Source organism: Etheostoma cragini, chromosome 8 (assembly GCF_013103735.1).
Source record: "Etheostoma cragini isolate CJK2018 chromosome 8, CSU_Ecrag_1.0, whole genome shotgun sequence".
Classification (NCBI taxonomy): Eukaryota; Metazoa; Chordata; class Actinopteri; order Perciformes; family Percidae; genus Etheostoma; species Etheostoma cragini.
Window position 1 is genome coordinate 4,480,014 of NC_048414.1, and position 17,290 is coordinate 4,497,303.

Genomic DNA, 17,290 nt, shown 5'->3' on the forward strand with positions numbered 1-17,290 from the left:
TGGGGTCCCCTGCTGGAGCTGCTGCCCCCGCGACCCGATACCGGATAAGCGGTCGAAGATGGATGGATGGATGGATACCTAGCAAAAATGTCAGATCACTTTTAGCTTTGTTAACAACATGTGTAAGTGTACTGTAATTCAATGTTGCTTCTAAGACTACATAATGGCTTTAAAAGCAACAGGTGAACCAAATATGAACATTCACTTAAATACCAGCTGTTTACAGGGTTTTCCTAACTCAGAATGAACCTGTGTGGGGACTCAATGAAGTGGGGGGTCTGGGTGTCCTCTGCCAGGAAATATTGAGCATCAAAGACATTCTGATACATTTTCAGTGCCAAATTTATAGGGAAAAGAATTTTCAAAATTTGCACTTATATAAAAAAATAATTCACACACATGATCTGAATTTGAAGTCACACAAATTAAAGAAACACACGAGAGCTTGTAAAAAAAAATATTCACAAATGTGTTGAGTGATTTTTACGTGAACAAAATGAACGCAAAATTGAATGCAACATTTACTTGTATACTTTGTTTTACCCTGACTCATTTTCCATCACAACCACAACTCAGTGATTACAACACGTTGACTCTGTCACTGCAACTTCACATATGTGCTCTCTTGCATCACAAAGTGGTGAATCTGCGCGCCTCAACTTGTTCAGTTAAAAAAAAAGTCAGTTAAATGTCTTTGTATGTGCACTTACTTGGCCCATAAAAATGATTTTGAGTTTTTACTATAGGCTAGATATTAGATTATTACATAATAATACTGAAAATAAACAATTTGGAGATTTAAGTGGACACAGATTTTATATTTTATATTGATAGCGCATCTATCTCTGTGCTTATTTAAGGTCTTAAATGTAGATGGACTGTTCATATATAGTCCTTTTCTAGTCTTATCAACTGCTCAAAGCTCTTTTACATAGTACAGGAACCATTCACGCACCGTGGCCGAGGCTGCCGTACAAGGTGCCACCTGCTCCTCTGATAAACACTAACACACATTTACACTCCGTGGTGCAGCGTCTGGCCCAAAGACACTTCGACATGAGACTGCAAGACCAGGGATCAAACTACCAACCTTCTGATTGGCAGGCGACCACTCTGCCACTGAGTCACAGCCACCCTTAACAGTTCCCAAATATGACATATAATACACAATATGACATTTACACAAATTTAGCACTATACAAGAGACTTACAAGATATGTACAGAATTGAAGAGATCCAGAATTGCTTGAGTAGAAACATAACATGCTGTCCAAAAGACAACTTAGGACAGTCGGACAGTAAAACTAATTTGCTAAATTGAAATATCCTCCGGCTTTAAAATTCATGTGATATGACTGTTTTGCGCTTATAGTTTAGTATCACATGCGTGACTGATCTACATGATTACAGGCTGTTATAAAAGCTAATGGTTGATTTGGCAGAGCCACCGCTATGTGGTCATGTCATCAGCTTTGACGGTGGGTTTTATCCCCATATTACCAAAGAATATATTGGTGGTTACAGTGGAGCATGCATGCGTCAAATGAGGACAGGAAGACCTGCCAATCAATACTTAAAAAGATAAAGACGTCCAGCCCACATAGGAAGTCAACAGTAGTTCATAGCAAAAGGTTAGCTCACTTTGATATTTATGCTGTTTGACTCTTGGCGGTTTCGGAAATCCAATAAAATAAGTCAATAAGTCAAATAGACATATTTGGATTTCTTGAGGGAATGCTCTCAGAGCATTAGTTTTGAGTCTAGAAACATTTTTTTACCAAATGTATTTGACCAGGCAAGCTTTCTTTCCCTTCAAGAAGCAATAAACATGTACAATTTATTGAAAAACCTGTCAAGTGGTGAAGTAAAAAGAGCCACGACATGACTGATCTTCAGTGATTTGGCACCTAATGGGCCCGAGGCACTTTGGTGGCGACGTTTAGGTTTAGGTGGGTGTATGATCAAGTGTTGTTCTGGAGACACCTGGCTGCTCCAGCTAATCTATTCATTAAACCCTCTTAATGGCCTCTTGTGCTTCAGGATCCATCATGTCACAATAATGGCTTTTACTAGTGAAGGACGCTTTTAACTGCATTTGACTGATTGGAAAAACTATCCCAGTTTGTGTGGTGGAGAAAAGAAAGGCCATGGCTGAACACACCGTATTCAATTGCAACGCCATGCTAAACCATTAACTGGTATAGACTCAATTACGTCAACATGGGTGACATTACAAGGGAAAGAAGAAGTTAATGGGTCAGGAATTTGACAATTTGAGATACTTTCCTCTGAAAAGGAGAACAAGGTCTCCAAAGAATGATGAGTACTCGTTGGTGAGACACATGACAAACTTGTCCTAGGCGGCAGAATTTTTGAGAACAGATAAAGAAAAAAGAAAGAGGCACTGAAAGACGATAATGATGCCTCAGAAAAAAAACAAAAGATAGTCAAAGAAAGTACACTCTGACAAAAGAAAAAAAACAGAAAAAGAGATGATTATTTAAGCCTTTGCCGAGATCCTTTTGCCTGTTGATGAAGATTTTCTGTCTTGGTGTTATTGTAGCGTGTGCCTCTTTGAGCCATAATAAGAGCCAGAAATCTCAAACTCTCAGCTTTGCTGCAGAGGCAGAAATGATGGCAGATTCTTGGGTCTCGGCCAGGCTTTATAACCGCATAACGTTTAACTTTCTATAAATACCACGGGACATAGTCCAAGTTGATCAAGTGTGATTGAATCTGAAATGACTCCAAAGACGAGAGCCAAGTTTCCTTAAGATACTTCAGAGGAACTGCTTGCCCCTGCCCAGCTTTTTGACAGGGCACCAGCCTGAGTCACTCCACGGTTTTTCAAGGTAAATCAGAGTTATTCAAGCAAAAATAATAATTGCAATACACAAAATCCCAAGCGGTATTGGTATCTTAAAAGGGCAGTTGAGCTGTTTTTGTTGTCTTAGATCTGGTTGTGCACAAAGGGATTCCTGTCCTAAAATATTAGTTTACACGTTGTTTCCTTCAAGGGTTCTATCATTGTGTTTAAAACAAAATGGATCCAGATCGGAGCTGAGTTGTTTGTGCATCAGCGTCTACGACTGCATGACGTCTCGCCTTATAGTAGGAAATGTGAGTGGATGAAATAAATGATTGAAGGATTCTAATAATGTTTTATATAGTCAAGTTGGCAAGCATAATCGCTGCACAACTCAAATCCAATTCCACCATATTTCTGCTGGTCAGGTCACTTCATTCATTCTGTTGTAATCATGATAAATGGGAGTCTCAGTGGCCATGTTTTGGAAACACAAACCCACTTTAGTGTTGCTCCGTCAGTCCACAGCATTTGTAAGTGTCTAGCTATAGATTGCTGAGAGGTCTCTTTTTTTCGGATGCTCCTTTTTTCTTGAATAAACGTGGAGTATGTACAAGCAAGCCCAGCCGTTCAGACAGTGATGCCAGAAGCAGGGGGCTGAAATCCCTCCCCACCGCTAAGGCTTCTGATTGATTCTTTGAGGTTTCAACGACTAAATGTGATCTCCCTAATGTCTGGGCACAAACAACGGAAAATTAGACAGTCCTGCGTGCTCCTTGACATTTTACATGGTTCCTTAACTGATGACCTGTCCCCCTCAGCCACTTGTCCCGCCAGTTTAACTGATAGAACAACATGTTCTAGAGTGTACCTGCTTGAAGCTACACATCCTCCACTCCAACTGCTCCTGCAGTTTTAAACACAGTCACCCTTCTCGCTGATGGAAAAACCACAAAGTGACACCAGTTCCACCACTTGAACTTGCATTTAATCAGATGGTGTGCCTCCTTTGCGGTGGCAAGCCACTGATTAGATTTGGAGATTGAGAGCCATTACAGGAGGCTGCAGTTGGATAATGACTTAAGTGCTGTTTCGCCTTCCTTTCTCTTCAGGAAGTGATTTATCTGGATGGGCCTGGCCTTAACTGACTGGGAGGTGCCCAATGGTGAGGAGTACCATTCATCGATCATATCACCCTGCTCTGACCACATCAACACTCCCTGCCCTCCCAATGGTGATTTATGCTTTCTGTACATGGAAAAGTATTGTAGTACAATACCCGTTATGTTCACAGTTTATGAGATGTGATGTTGCTTTCACTTGCTCTTGTCCTTTAAATATGTCCATTTTCCTATAATTTTAGAAATGTGATAGAGCTAAAATAATTAGTTGAGTGACAGATCAGTTGGTTGGCAGAAAACTAATCAGCATCTTCTTTTTCCTGATTACTTGTTTAATCCATTTTAAAGGGAACATTGGGAAACATGTGAAACATTCTCTGTTTTAAGCTTCTCCAACAGGAAGTCTCAATGCTTTCTCTATTTTCTATCATTGTCTATCAAATTAAGTATATTTAGGTTTCTGATAGTTGGTCGGACAAAACATGACATTTGAAGACTTCACCTTTGACCCTTGAAATTATAATATGTTTGAATTAATCTGAAAGCAACCCACATTTAGCCTAATCCTGAAACCTTATGTTGTAAAATGTATGTGTTTTTATTGATTCGTTGTTGTTGCAGCAATGGTATTGTACGCCATTGGATTTTTTTCAATATAAAGTGTAAAATTAAAAATGTGCCCACTCATAACTTCTTGTTTGTTTTCTCCAGTTTGCTTTAACAAAGATTACAATTGCGTGAGTTGCCGGGGGCAACAAAAAGGGGCATGCAATAGATCAAATTTACAGCGTACTGCCTGTTGCACTTGGTCAATTGGGTCAGATAATTACAAATAAAATCTTAAATTTTAAAATGGAAGGATAAAAGGCTGAAGTGATTGGCAAGCTATGAAGTGTCATGTAGAAAAATCGCAGTGTGACAGCAAAAAGCATCATCGACAGTTTTAAAGTCAGTCATCCATGTCCATCGGCTATTTAGTGATTTCCTGCATTTCCCAGAATGTCCTTCATCTGGTGTGAGCGGTTTCCATGTGTCTGTTGGCGGCACTTCAAAGTGTTGAAACCAGTGGTTGTAAATAGTTTTTCCTTTTCTTAGAATCACGAATGCACTCATTATTCTGGTTTAATCGTTAATCGCTTTGCAAGTTATTGAAAGTGGAACAACAAATATCCACCGACGATCCAATATCAAGTTAACTAATTGTTTTGTGTAGGTGGAGAGAGCCATAACAGCTGCTGTCAGCTGAGTAACACAGCCCCTTCTACAAACACGTGTATTGTTGCTTCATTTTATAAAGAAATATTAAGCCCTAATAATCCATTACATCACGGGGAGTGTCTCTCATTGTTCGGCTGGTCAAACAAAAACAATATGATGTTCACATGTCCACCACCATGTTGCCAGTAGTGGAAGAAGTACTCTATTCTTAAGTAAAAGAAGAAGTAGGCCTACCATAGTCAAAAAAGTCCTGAGTGTACAGTACAGAAGTATTATCTGCAAAATGTAGATAAAGTACTCATGCAGAAGGCCTCATTTAAAAGTGTTATATACTATTTTAGTTTTCATTACTGTTAAAGCTTTAGTGCGTAATGTTTTGACATTAACGAACGGCCGTTACATTTAAGCCATTGCCAAATGAGTTGTCACAAAGCTAATTAAGACTATCAGCTCTGCATTTCTCAGTATGGCTGTGTTCAGAAACTAGTGTCTTCCTAGGGGGGGGGGCACAATCATGGAAGGCTTGTCAAACAGAGGTATAACTAAGATAGAATGAAAAATAAAAATAAAATGAATTGCTGCCCTAAAAAACTGAATGCAGCTTGAAGAAGGGTTAAATCTGAAAAGAAAATGTGAACTACAATATAGTAGTTTTAGGCCGGATAAACTGCCCTAAAAATGTAACCCCTGACTGATGAGTTAACGAGGAGCAGCTGTGTAGGCAGGTGGCCCAGGTGATTCCCAGGAACTCAGAGAAAAGTAATTACTACATCTTGATAGCATGATAAAAAGACAACATTTCAGTATTTTGAGAAAACTAAATAAATTTTTGTAGAATCTAGTTAACGTTTCCTGACATAATGAAACATTAGCAGGAATTTGGTCTATACTGTATTTTTAAGGGAGTTTACCACCCCAGATTTGATACCAAGGAAACACAATTAGTTATTTTCTTGATTCATTGATTAACCTTTCAGTCTGTGAAAGGTTAAAACAATGTCCATCACAACCTCCCAGTGTCCAAAATAACGTCTTCCCACTGCTTGGCTCATTCAACCAAAAACCCAAACCTTGTATCTGTGAAGCTGGAATCAGCAAATATGTTTTATTTGTCATTTTTGAATTGAAATTGACTGAGCAATTAATATCAGCAACTACTACCAAAATTAATTACAAATTAATAAATAAATAAACAGACTAATCAACTGATTGTTGCAGCTCTAATAGAAGTTGTATGCTGCTGGCATGGAGTTGCCATCCAGTGAAAAACATGTATCTCTGAATTTTGTGATTTCAAATTTTCAAATTTCTGAAATCAGAAAATCCTTCTCATGTTATGACCGGTACAGCAGCTAGACCACAATGCAATGCAACAATATTGTAATTCAAGGTTTATGCCGGCAAGGCAAATCTGATCATAAGACAACAAAACCAAGAAAGCAACAAAGTCTGAACAGAAAACGAAGGACTTAAAAACAACCCGAGGGGATAAGGTACAGGTGGAGAGATTGGAAGCTCAGGTGAGGGGAATGAGGTGATTAGGCAGGAAAGGAGCTGATTGGCTAGCAAAGAAAACTGTTGAGGCAGAGAAAGACTCACAGGGCTGATTCAGAGCAGGCGTGTAGATGGGCATTCTCACAAAACTCAATCCAAGACTATGTTCTTACATAATAGGCTACAGTATATGATAGACTGAACTGTGAGCGTGTGACTACCTACATGTCTGTTTTGCAGATATATTACATTTTGGTCACATCTACAGACATGCCATTCTTAGCAGTCCCAACTAAGCCATTGACATAACATTTGAACTCATGCTATAACACCAATGTGTGTGTGAATATTTCATGTGCATGTGTGTCTGCATGACACGAAACCCACCTATACATCACCTCTTTAATGAGCTCTGTCATTGCATTGACATAGAGCACTGCAGTCCAGTAATATCCACAGTGCTCAAGTATGTAATATCAATACCACCACACGTGTGTGAGCATCATTACTGCAGATGTACTTTGTGTTTCTACATTTACACGTAAGCTGCTTGATTAGATCAATAGAGCTAAGTCATGAAGATGACACATAGCATGATATCTGTTTACACCCAACAATATCACAGGAGAAGCAGCAGCACCTGACACAGCAGCCATTGTGTTCCCAGTAATAACTTCCACTAGGGTGGACAAGTTGATCTCAGCTGGGGGAGGCCTGGCTTCAAAGGTTACCGTATCGATTTGATGCTCAAAAGTTTTTACAGGAACTGGGGGGAAAACTTTGGAGGACTGCCTGTGCATCTCCCTGGGGTGAAAATGATCTAAAAGGAACACCCACGCTGAAAACATGAGCACATAGACGCACGCACGTACGGTACACAGTAGTTATACTCACCCACACGTAGGAATACAATATATAGACCCACAGACCCACAGACCCACAGAGATGTGCTCACACATGAAACATTGTCTGGTGAAAGCTAAGAAAAACAATTGGATTTTTTAAACTTAATCCTCCTGTTGTCTTTGGGTCAAATTTGACTCCTTTCCAAAAAAAATCTTTGTCAGAAATTCAGGTTTCTTTCAAACAAATTATCCAAAAAGTAACGTGGAGGGTTCCCAACAATGCTCCTCACAAGTTAAATAAATAATCAGTTCACTACTTTCATTGAATTTGTATGTTTTTTGTGTTTTATGGCATATGGTGAAAAAAAAAAATGGTAAAAGAACTTTAAAAATAGTGTAAAGAAAGAGATAAAAATGTGAATAAAAGTGACAAAAATTTGAATAAAGTGAAACAATGTGAAAAGATGTAAAAGAAAAAAGTAACAAAAATGCCAATAGGTGACAAATGTAAAAAATAAAAAGCTTTCAAATTTGGGGAAAAACTCAAAATTTCAAAAGGCTCAGAAAACTCAACAAACGTTATAAAGGTGACAAAATCATTGGTGGAAAGCCACAAAAGTGTTGAAAAAGATGACCAAAACCTTGATAAAAGGTTTTTCATTTTAAATTTTGATTCAGAAAACCAAAGATTTCCAGGTCGGCACGAAGACTTTGACACAGCCACACCACCTACAGTTTTTCCAATTGGTTTTTATCAGGGTTGCAAATAGAGAAGATCAGCGTTTCCCAAACCCCTTGAGACTTTCAATGTCAAACTACGTACGCCTACGTACCCCCAGTCCCTGCACTCGTGAATGTCCTTTTCCCTGCATTCCCCCCACGTTCCTCTCTCTACCCCAGTTTGGGAACCAGTGGACAAAATATCATACGGTACGTTCCCTCAATTGAAGTTAACACTTAACTCTTACTTGACAGAGATACGCTCTTTTGTTTTCTCTCTTTGCAGCACACTCTTCCATTGACACACATACGTCTCTTTTATTCAAAAGCATTAGAATGTAATTGGTTGTTTTTTTCGTATGGTTGCCAGTTTAGTAAGTACACTGAGCTTAAACCAATGCCGCCTAAAAAACATCATTCTTTCATGAACGTTGTAACGTTCAACTTGTGAGGAATTTTTTTAGAGAGGTATTGATCCAGCTGTATGATCATTGGATCATTATGGAGGTTGTAGCTTGTAGTGCTGTTACCCTATTGCATTACACGAGTGTTTCTGTTATTTAATCTACCCAAATGGATTAGTCATAGAATTATAGATGCAACGATGAAGGTTTTATTCAACCTTGATCACTCGTGTAAAGGAACTCTTGAACATCAGGGCAACAGGGATAGCAAGGCAGCAGATTTATTGAGAGACAGTCTTTAGTTCACGGTGGTCAGTGAAGCAGTCTCCCTTTGCCAGACCCTCCTCCAAAGTGCAATGAAGGAGGGTCTGGCTGCTCCACATAGTATTCAGGGATGAGAGGAAAACGAGCTTGGGTTTAATGGCAACAGAATCATGGGCAGCGCTAAACTCTGCACAGAGCTGCTGCAAAATAGTTGAGTAAGCAAAAACTCAGATTGGACAAATAGTCTAGCTAGTTGTCTCAATTTACCTTGCAGAGATCTGAGGAACAGTCCTCATGAATCCACTGAATTTAAAATTCCAACACAATGAAAGGTGAAGGAAACAAAAAATACATGCATCAGGCGCAATTTCCTGCAGCAAAGGTGCAGTCCTAAAAGTGACGTCAAGGATATAGACTGTCAGTGAAGCAACCCACTCATGTCAATTTAATTTATAATGTAGTCCCAACATGTAGTGACGTTAAAGGTACAGCGTGTGACACCATATATCCTTGAAACCCCCAAAAACATTAACAGAGAGAAAATGACAGAAGCCTCAGTAAGAGCAACAGAGGAAGGAGCCCTCTTCCAGGACAGACGGGCATGCACTAGATGTGTGTACAGGTCTCAGTAATTCATAGTCTGCCATGACCCATTGGTGCAGCCTGGTGGGAAAATGCTCAAAGTTTTGGATAAAAGGTCTGAAGCCAATTTAAGAACTTAAGATAAAGTTTTATAAAAAAAAAGAAAAAAGGAAAGGTTAGTGGTCTTCTGGTGTTTTATCATTTGTTCAGCACTGTGTAATACGTTAGGAAGCAGAGTGGACATACAGGTGGAAAGTAGTGTTGTAGATTGTTAGATGTGGCTTGAGACCCAGCGGCTGTCTATTCCGCAGTGATTTAGCACCTGACATGGGTAAGCTTTGTGGCTCAATAGCACTAAAAGGCTCATCCTGTCTAATGGGGTTCCTCTATGACGCAGACAAGGGGAGGCAACCCCTCCCTTTCTTTTACTCTGACATATCATCCAAAACACACACACACACGCACGCACCCACGCACGTAAACACACACATACACACAAACATGCTGCCCTGCACACTAATGAAAAGGAAGGGAATTGAGACGATGGTGCACGACAAACAGTTGCTTTTGAGAAACGGCTCTTGTCGGAGGCTGTCATCGATTTATCTTTACCGAGGACGACTCGTTTACACAATGTGTGGGAGGAGGCCCAGTCGGCAGTGATCATTACTGGACTGACTGTGGTTTCACTTTATTAACTCAATGTGGTTTGATGTTTTGTGGGTGTGTGTGTGTTTGTGTGTGCATGAGGGGGGGGGGGGGGGGGGGGGGGGGGGGGTTGTCACACTTCATACTGTAGTTGCTGTGAGACAAGAAATATGTTTCAGGTTAATAGCACTGATAAAAAAAGACACACTTAAAGTTGGAGAAGATAGAAATTGCACACTACTTCATAGTTTGAAAGTAATTTATTAGGTACTCTAAGCAGAGTTGGCCCATATGGTTTGGTACATAAAGTGCCATGAGTGGTGAATCATCGTAATGGCCCAAATCAAATCAAAGGGTTACATAAGAAGATTGTGTGTTAGATGGTCTATACTAAGCTGAAGAACAGTGGGTGTAGTGCTGGAGTTGATGTTATCCAAACATTGTTATGAATGAAGAGCCCAGGAGTGCGTCACTGTGTAGTATACGTCCCTCCCCAGCAGATGGCCCCGCCTGCAAGTGCTTGGTTTGGATGGGGTGGTGGTGGTGGTGGCGTTGGGGGTGGGGGGGGGGTTATCGAATTGGCTTTTGAGATACAGCATGCAATGTAACATTTTTGGAAGGTTCTTAAATTATTTATTGCTGGTGATGCTTCTCCACGAATACCAGTTTGCTTTGCCTCCTATTTAATTAATGACATCAATGCAAATTGGGGATAGCAAATGGTCCAAATGACTGAAGGATTTTGTGAATGGAGCACTTACTGACTGAGGAATGACGTCAGCGCAAAGCCATATCCCTTATTAGTGAGCCAGGACTGAAGGGAGGTGTCCCATTGGCTCGCAAGACCATCAGAGCGACGTGATTGGATGCCGGCGGATAATTAAACACCTACACGGTCAATGCACAAATCCAAGTGGTGGGATATATAGGCTGGTGCGTTGGTGCTGCATGCAACAGAATCAAGAGTTGTTCTGCAAGTCGAGAGAAAGTCAACTTATTGTGTTTTCCATAGAGATACGTAGTGATATATATTTATACTTTTTTGCTGGGTGATTGTCACTGAAGGTAAGTGTTGACTTTATTGTTGGTCTATGTGTTGGAACTATACCTGTACCTGGTGAGCTGTTTGCATTGTCTGTTGATCAAAGGGGATGTGGACACAGAGTCACTGCGTTAGACTGTGGGGACGTGATTGGGTTTGTAAAGGGATTAGAGTGTGGTCACTGGGGTCAACAACATCGCCACCATCACCCATTTTGTGAGGGTCCAGTCTGCTACTTGAAGGCCAAAGACACACAGAGAGAGAAATGGGAAAAAGGAAGAAAAGACAGAAAGAATGGGACCAAAGTGAAGAACAGCAAATGAAAGAGGAAAAGGAAAGAAGAGATGGACAGGTGGAACGAGGTTTGAGTGTGTGTGTGTGTGTGTGTTTGTGTGTGTGTGTGAGTGAGAGAGAGAGAGAGAGAGAGAGAGTTAGCAGCTTATTACACTAATGCACTGGGCCCTTAGGGAGTTGGCAAGCTCGGAGTCCCCCCTCCCTCCTTCCCTTTTCACCCCTCCTCTTCCAGCGCCAGCAAGTGCTACATCCATTGCACAGTCTAGGACCCCCCCCCACACACACACACACACACACACACACACACACACACACACACACACACAGTCCCACAGGCATGGCACACACTGGGACCTGCAGTGTACAAAATGAGAGAACTACCTGTCCTGTGCTTTTGGCTGAATGTTTCGGAGGAACAGTGTGTTTTGCAGAAGAAGAGTAGAGGGGATTGTTATGCGGCTCACTTTTGAAGGGGTGTTCAGTTGAAGTAAAAGCATGATGTGCAGCAGGACACCAGAGCTAAGTAGTGGCCAGCTGAGATGTGAATAGACCTGAGCTCATCTGTCTGGGAAGTAACAGGAAGACCTTTTTCTTGTTGCAACCTCTTCCCAAAGCACCAGAGGATCAGGCACTAGCAGGTGTTTTTTTTCTACACAAAGTAAATGTTGGTTTTTGCTTTGTAGATTCTTGCAAGGCTTTGCATTTTGCAAGGTGCTCTGCAAACTTCTTATAGCGGTGTGTGAGTATTAATGGCAGCAGTCTTGTGCACAAGGAGCTGACGGGGGTGTCTTTCTTGCTGTGTAGGGGACCATGGTTATGTTGAAGATCTCTGCTTTCCTCGTTGCCTACGCCCTGGTCATTTGCCAGATGTACTGCTCACAAGCCGCCCCTGCCAGGTGAGACCCTCATCATTCACATTTTACACTTTATCTCCCAGCTGACATGCATTTTACAGCTACTTGAAATATGTGGAAAAGGTAGACGGACCTAAAATCTACAGTTGACAGAATCATATGCAACCAATGGGAAGGTGAGGAGGGTCTACGAAAAAAAATGACACCTCAAAAAAAATATAATATAAGTAAAAACTTTTCCCCAAGGGAATCAGGTAGCGTTTGTGTCCTCTAAAAATACACAAAATATAACTGATATTAAATTCACAAAACAGTACTGCTAGAAAACTATGTAGAAATGGAAGAGCATGTGTATGTGGGACAGATTGACTGGAAGACATTCCAAGAGAGTGTGTGATAATGTGGATGCACACAAATTTCAAATGAATATGTTCTGGTTTATCTTAATTTATGAGCATGTCATGTTACATTGTAAGAGCAGAACAAAATATAGGCTCCAGTTGAAAGTTACACGGTTTAAAACATGTCTGCAGCCACATACTTTTATGAAAAAAACTGAATGCACTAGATCCCATAATTTTCTAATCATTGAAGTTTTGGTATCCTGTTATACCTTTAATCCAATTGGATCACTCTCAGTGTTAAAAAGGTAATAATGGAAACAGAAATGAACCAACCAAAGTGAAACAAGACAGGGGAAAAATGTGTAATTATCTTCAAGGGGAGAAAAATGATATCTATATATTAATATGAAGCCACTCCCCACACTGTTCCCATGAAGCGATCGATGTTGTAATAAATCTCAAGCCGGTTACACATCAGCCCCTCTCTCAGATGGGGCACTTTCCGCAGATTGTTTCACTGCGTTGGCCGGGGGCCCTCCAACTCAGACGTCATCCCCCCTCGAGAGTTGGTGACGTCCCCGCAAACCCCTCCCATCCCTCCCTCATCCCCTCCTGACCCCTCCTATCCATTCAGCAACTCCACCACCGCCCTACCCCACCCTAACACCCCACACACAAATTCCCCCCTGCTTTTAACTGCAGGTGATAATTCTAGCAAAGGATTTAATGCTTAATCTGAATGCCTTTTTGTCCCCCATCTCCTATGACTCCTAAACCTCCCTGCTCATCCCTTCACCGTAGACCGGGTTCAGAGTCCATGTCAGACCGAGTCACGCTCACGGACTACGAGTCGCGAAGGTTACTCAACGCCATTGTCAAGGAGTTTTTGCAGATGACGGCGGAGGAGCTGGAGCAGCAGGCAACCGAAGGGAACAGGTACACAGATGACACACAGATGACTCTTCTTAGCTTTAACCCTCTTTTCCCCTTTAACTTTTTAAAATTTCCTCCCTGAGCAGAAACAGCAACTGAAAGTTTAGACTAGTATGACTGAATGGAAAGTTGAACAGTGAAATTAAAAGGTCAAAGGGACAGCTCTTCTTTGGGCTACCATGTTGGACTTTGTGATTCTTTTTAGGGATCATACCATATTCTGGTTTCACTTTTACACCACTGAAGATAGAATCTTCTAGCGCCCCACTTGTGTTCAATCAGGCGTAGAGGTATGTACTGTACTTCTTAGCTGACCAAAAAAGAGAAGAATTGACTGTTTCAAAGAAAAGATGTTAACACACAAAACAAAACCCCTTACTCTCTGTCATGACCCTGCTCCCGCATGGATGAGTTTGATTTGGACTTTGTTTGAAGTCAGACTACTATTCCCAGCCTGCCTGCCGGGCATGTGGACAGTGTATGCCTAACGGAACGAATAAGCGTGCATGATGTCAATTAAGTGGAGTTGCATGACAGTGGGAAGCGACTGGTTTCTGTTTGTACTGTGGGTGTAAAAGATGTGACAGGAGTGGAATGACTGGGGTGTGGGTGGAGGTTTGGCGCATGGGGGGGATGGAAGACAGGTTCTTTGAATGTTTGGGAACAAGCATGATGCTGTAGGGGGGTGGTGTATTTTTTTTATTACTTACCTGCAATGGCATGAGAAAGAAATGCATGTGAGAGGAATGATGTGTGAATGGAAGGAAGAAGAAAGACAGAGATGAAGAAAGTCTTACCTGCATGTTTTCCCATGCCTATGAGCCTGTTCTCTGCATGTGTTTTTGTGTGTCCCCTCCCCGACAGCATGGACAGGCCCCTAACCAAGCGGTGCTCCAACCTCAGCACCTGTGTGTTGGGCAAACTGTCTCAGGATCTGCACAAGTTGCAGACGTTCCCTCGCACGAACGTGGGAGCAGGAACGCCCGGCAAGAAGCGCAGTGCGCCTGAGAGCGACAGCTATGCAAGCTACGGCGAGACGTTTGACAGCATCTAACCCCTCCTCATCGTCCCTCAGCCCCTCTTTTACCTTGATTGCATCTTCCTCTTCTTCCTGTCCTTCTCCTCCTTCCCTGTCCTCTTCTCATCCCACTTTCTTCCTTCTTGTTTTTCTGGATTGGCAAGTGCATAATGATTTTAACTGCTTGATTGACATGAGAAGAATATAACTTTTTACCTTTTTAGTTGTCCCCCCCCCTTTTTCTTTTGGCAGAAAATAATGTGCCCTTGTAATTTTTGAGACAATCAGACTTACTTTTCATAGATGTTATTCAGGAGCCAGTTCTGACATCCATCTCTGTGTACTGTGCCTGGATAGTCATTTGATTGCATTTCAAAAGTCACTGAAATTTGTTGTGAGAGTTGAAAGAGATCACTTAATCAAAACATCAATAAATGACCCACTCATGCGACACCATGTTTCTTGTTCAATAAACGTATTTTTCTACCAGGAAGCCTTAGCCCATTTTCATTCTTATGGGTCTTTTAGAAACAGTGAGTACTTCACGAACACATTAGAAAATATGGACAAAAATAATGATTTTAGAGCATCCTTGAAATAATCTTTGGAGCTCTCATCGAGTTCAAAGGTAAGAAAAAAGTGATAGAAAATATGCGATTCAACCTTGCATGCTTGATGCATATTTCTTTCAATGTCCTGTTTTTCCTGTGCTGTCATGTTGATAAAACTGAACTGGGTGCCGAAATACTGATGTGTGTAGGTGTGTGAGTCAGTGTTTTATGGATGAATGTCACCCCAGATCGTGGTCGTTAACCTCTGGTTTGCTCTCCTGAAGCAGCGTTACAACACAGAAGCGAGCCTGCAACACGGCCACCTGCGTGACTCACCGCCTGGCCGACTTCCTCAGCCGGTCGGGGGGAATTGGCAACAGCAACTTCGTCCCCACTAACGTCGGCGCCAAGGCCTTCGGCAGGCGGAGGAGAAGCGTCCAGATGTGAGCACTCCAAAACCTTCAGGGACATGGTAAAAAAAAAGTTTCTTTCTCTTCTTCCTCTTCTGTTTTTTTTCTTCAATTGTGATTTCTACCTTTTTCTTTATTGCTTTCATAATCCACCACTTGTGATCATGAAGAGTATCCACCTGATATTTAAAAAAGCAACAAAAATGGCAATAAAAGGATTGAGAAGACAAAAATTAAAGCACAACTATTCACATTTAACTTGAGTTTTCACAAAATCATGTATTTGATCACAATTGGATTTAAATTGTTTTGGATCATCATGTAATGATTAGTAATTGGAATGATTATGAACAGCAGTTAGTATTGTCCTTCATAAAGCTTTACATTGAGTGTCTTTCTTTCTGTCTTTCTTTCTTTCAGAGGTTGAAACCAGAAGACATCAGAAACCAAACCAACCTGTGAACGAAAGAAAATCCACAAAAACTAAATCACGCAGAAAATAAACACTGAACTGGCCCTTTATCCACGCCCTCAAGTTCCTACGGGAAATAGAAAAAGACGCCACAGGACTTCTCGTCCCCATTTCCATTCTGTTAGTGAAACCTTTTGCTTTTGGCAAATAAGAGAAAAAAAAGAAAGAAAAAAAATGCACTTTAGTTTATGTACATGAACAAATGAACTCCTGAAGAAAAAAAACATCCTAATGATTCCTCTTTTTTATACATGAGTATCATTGGAAAATAAAATGAAAGCTGCAGTGGTTATCACCTTATTTTCCCCTCCTTTCACCCCGTCAGAGCACATTTCTTCTCTGCCCTCTTCCCATTTGAGATCCATACCCTTACATTCTCCATAATTCCCTTTCCACCCAAGGGTACCCTGTGGTTTCTGTGTGCCAGAGGGACGCCATTAAAGATCAGCCTACCCAAGGCCCCCCCCCCCACACACACACACACACATACACACACAACGGCTGTTGTCTTGTGCCTTGATGTAGAACAATTTACATGAACATGATTGTACAGTTCTGTTTGGAGACGATAAAGAAGCGAGGAGGAAGAGAACGAAGACAGATTAATATTGTAAACGATAATGTGAAAACAAATTTCAGCAAGATTAAAATGTATTTTAGATACACTCGGGTTTTGGGGACTTGTGTTGTTCTTCAAAGGTTTTTAAGCATTTAGGTGTAGAAAGAGGTGAATTATTCTATAATGAGCAGCTTATATTTGCACATATACATTCCTGGAATATTGATTCATGATGTCCATAATGGTAAATGACATGGCATTAGTTAACCGTATGTAGCGCATTGGTTTAAAATTTGACCAGATTTCCCAGTACAGACTCACATCCTGAAAATGTGTAGCACATATCTATAAGTTGGCCAAAATATTGGAAACCACAGCCACACTCATACACTGTTTGGGTCACTGTGTACGCAGCGGCAGTCTGCAGGTGTAAACACGTCAGTTTCAGTGGGAGGATTTTCTGACACCAAAGCAGCATGGATATGTTGAGATACATGATGATACAAAAAAAGAATTTGCATGGGTAATTGCTTAATAAAAGGCAGCCAAACCTGCAGTCAGACTTGTTCTTCTTTAGCTCCAGTGGTAGAGGTAAATGCACACAACTCACTCAGCTAAGATCCAATCAGAATCAGTGTATACGACCACTTCATCAAAGGCTGAATCTTTGTTTTACAACTATTTAACTGGAGATATTCTTTTTTGGTTTAA

The 17,290-nt window shown here is 41.1% G+C and overlaps 1 protein-coding gene across 6 annotated transcripts; it reads left to right on the plus strand.

Moving 5' to 3' along the window:
- The first annotated feature begins 10,015 nt into the window (after positions 1–10,015).
- Positions 10,016–16,219, plus strand: LOC117949372 (calcitonin gene-related peptide-like). Of its 6 annotated transcripts, none has more exons than XM_034879568.1 (5): positions 11,013–11,167; positions 12,243–12,334; positions 13,438–13,572; positions 15,423–15,610; positions 15,969–16,219. In XM_034879568.1, the coding sequence occupies exons 2-4, from the start codon at positions 12,249–12,251 to the stop codon at positions 15,583–15,585; spliced, it is 384 nt and encodes a 127-aa protein (XP_034735459.1). In that variant the 5' UTR covers positions 11,013–11,167; positions 12,243–12,248; the 3' UTR covers positions 15,586–15,610; positions 15,969–16,219. The 6 variants fall into 6 exon arrangements, with proteins under 6 accessions (XP_034735463.1, XP_034735459.1, XP_034735462.1 ...); XM_034879571.1 differs by having other exon boundaries at positions 15,426–15,610; XM_034879569.1 differs by lacking the exon at positions 11,013–11,167 and adding an exon at positions 11,755–12,076.
- The last annotated feature ends 1,071 nt before the right edge of the window (positions 16,220–17,290 follow it).

Bases quoted from the DNA above. Each gene is read 5' to 3' on its own strand.
- LOC117949372 (XM_034879572.1), top strand. From the start codon at position 12,249: ATGGTTATGTTGAAGATCTCTGCTTTCCTCGTTGCCTACGCCCTGGTC. The intron at 12,335-13,437 runs GTGAGACCCTCA...CCTTCACCGTAG, and splicing joins TCACAAGCCGCCCCTGCCAG to ACCGGGTTCAGAGTCCATGT. The intron at 13,573-14,433 runs GTACACAGATGA...CCTCCCCGACAG, and splicing joins CAGGCAACCGAAGGGAACAG to CATGGACAGGCCCCTAACCA.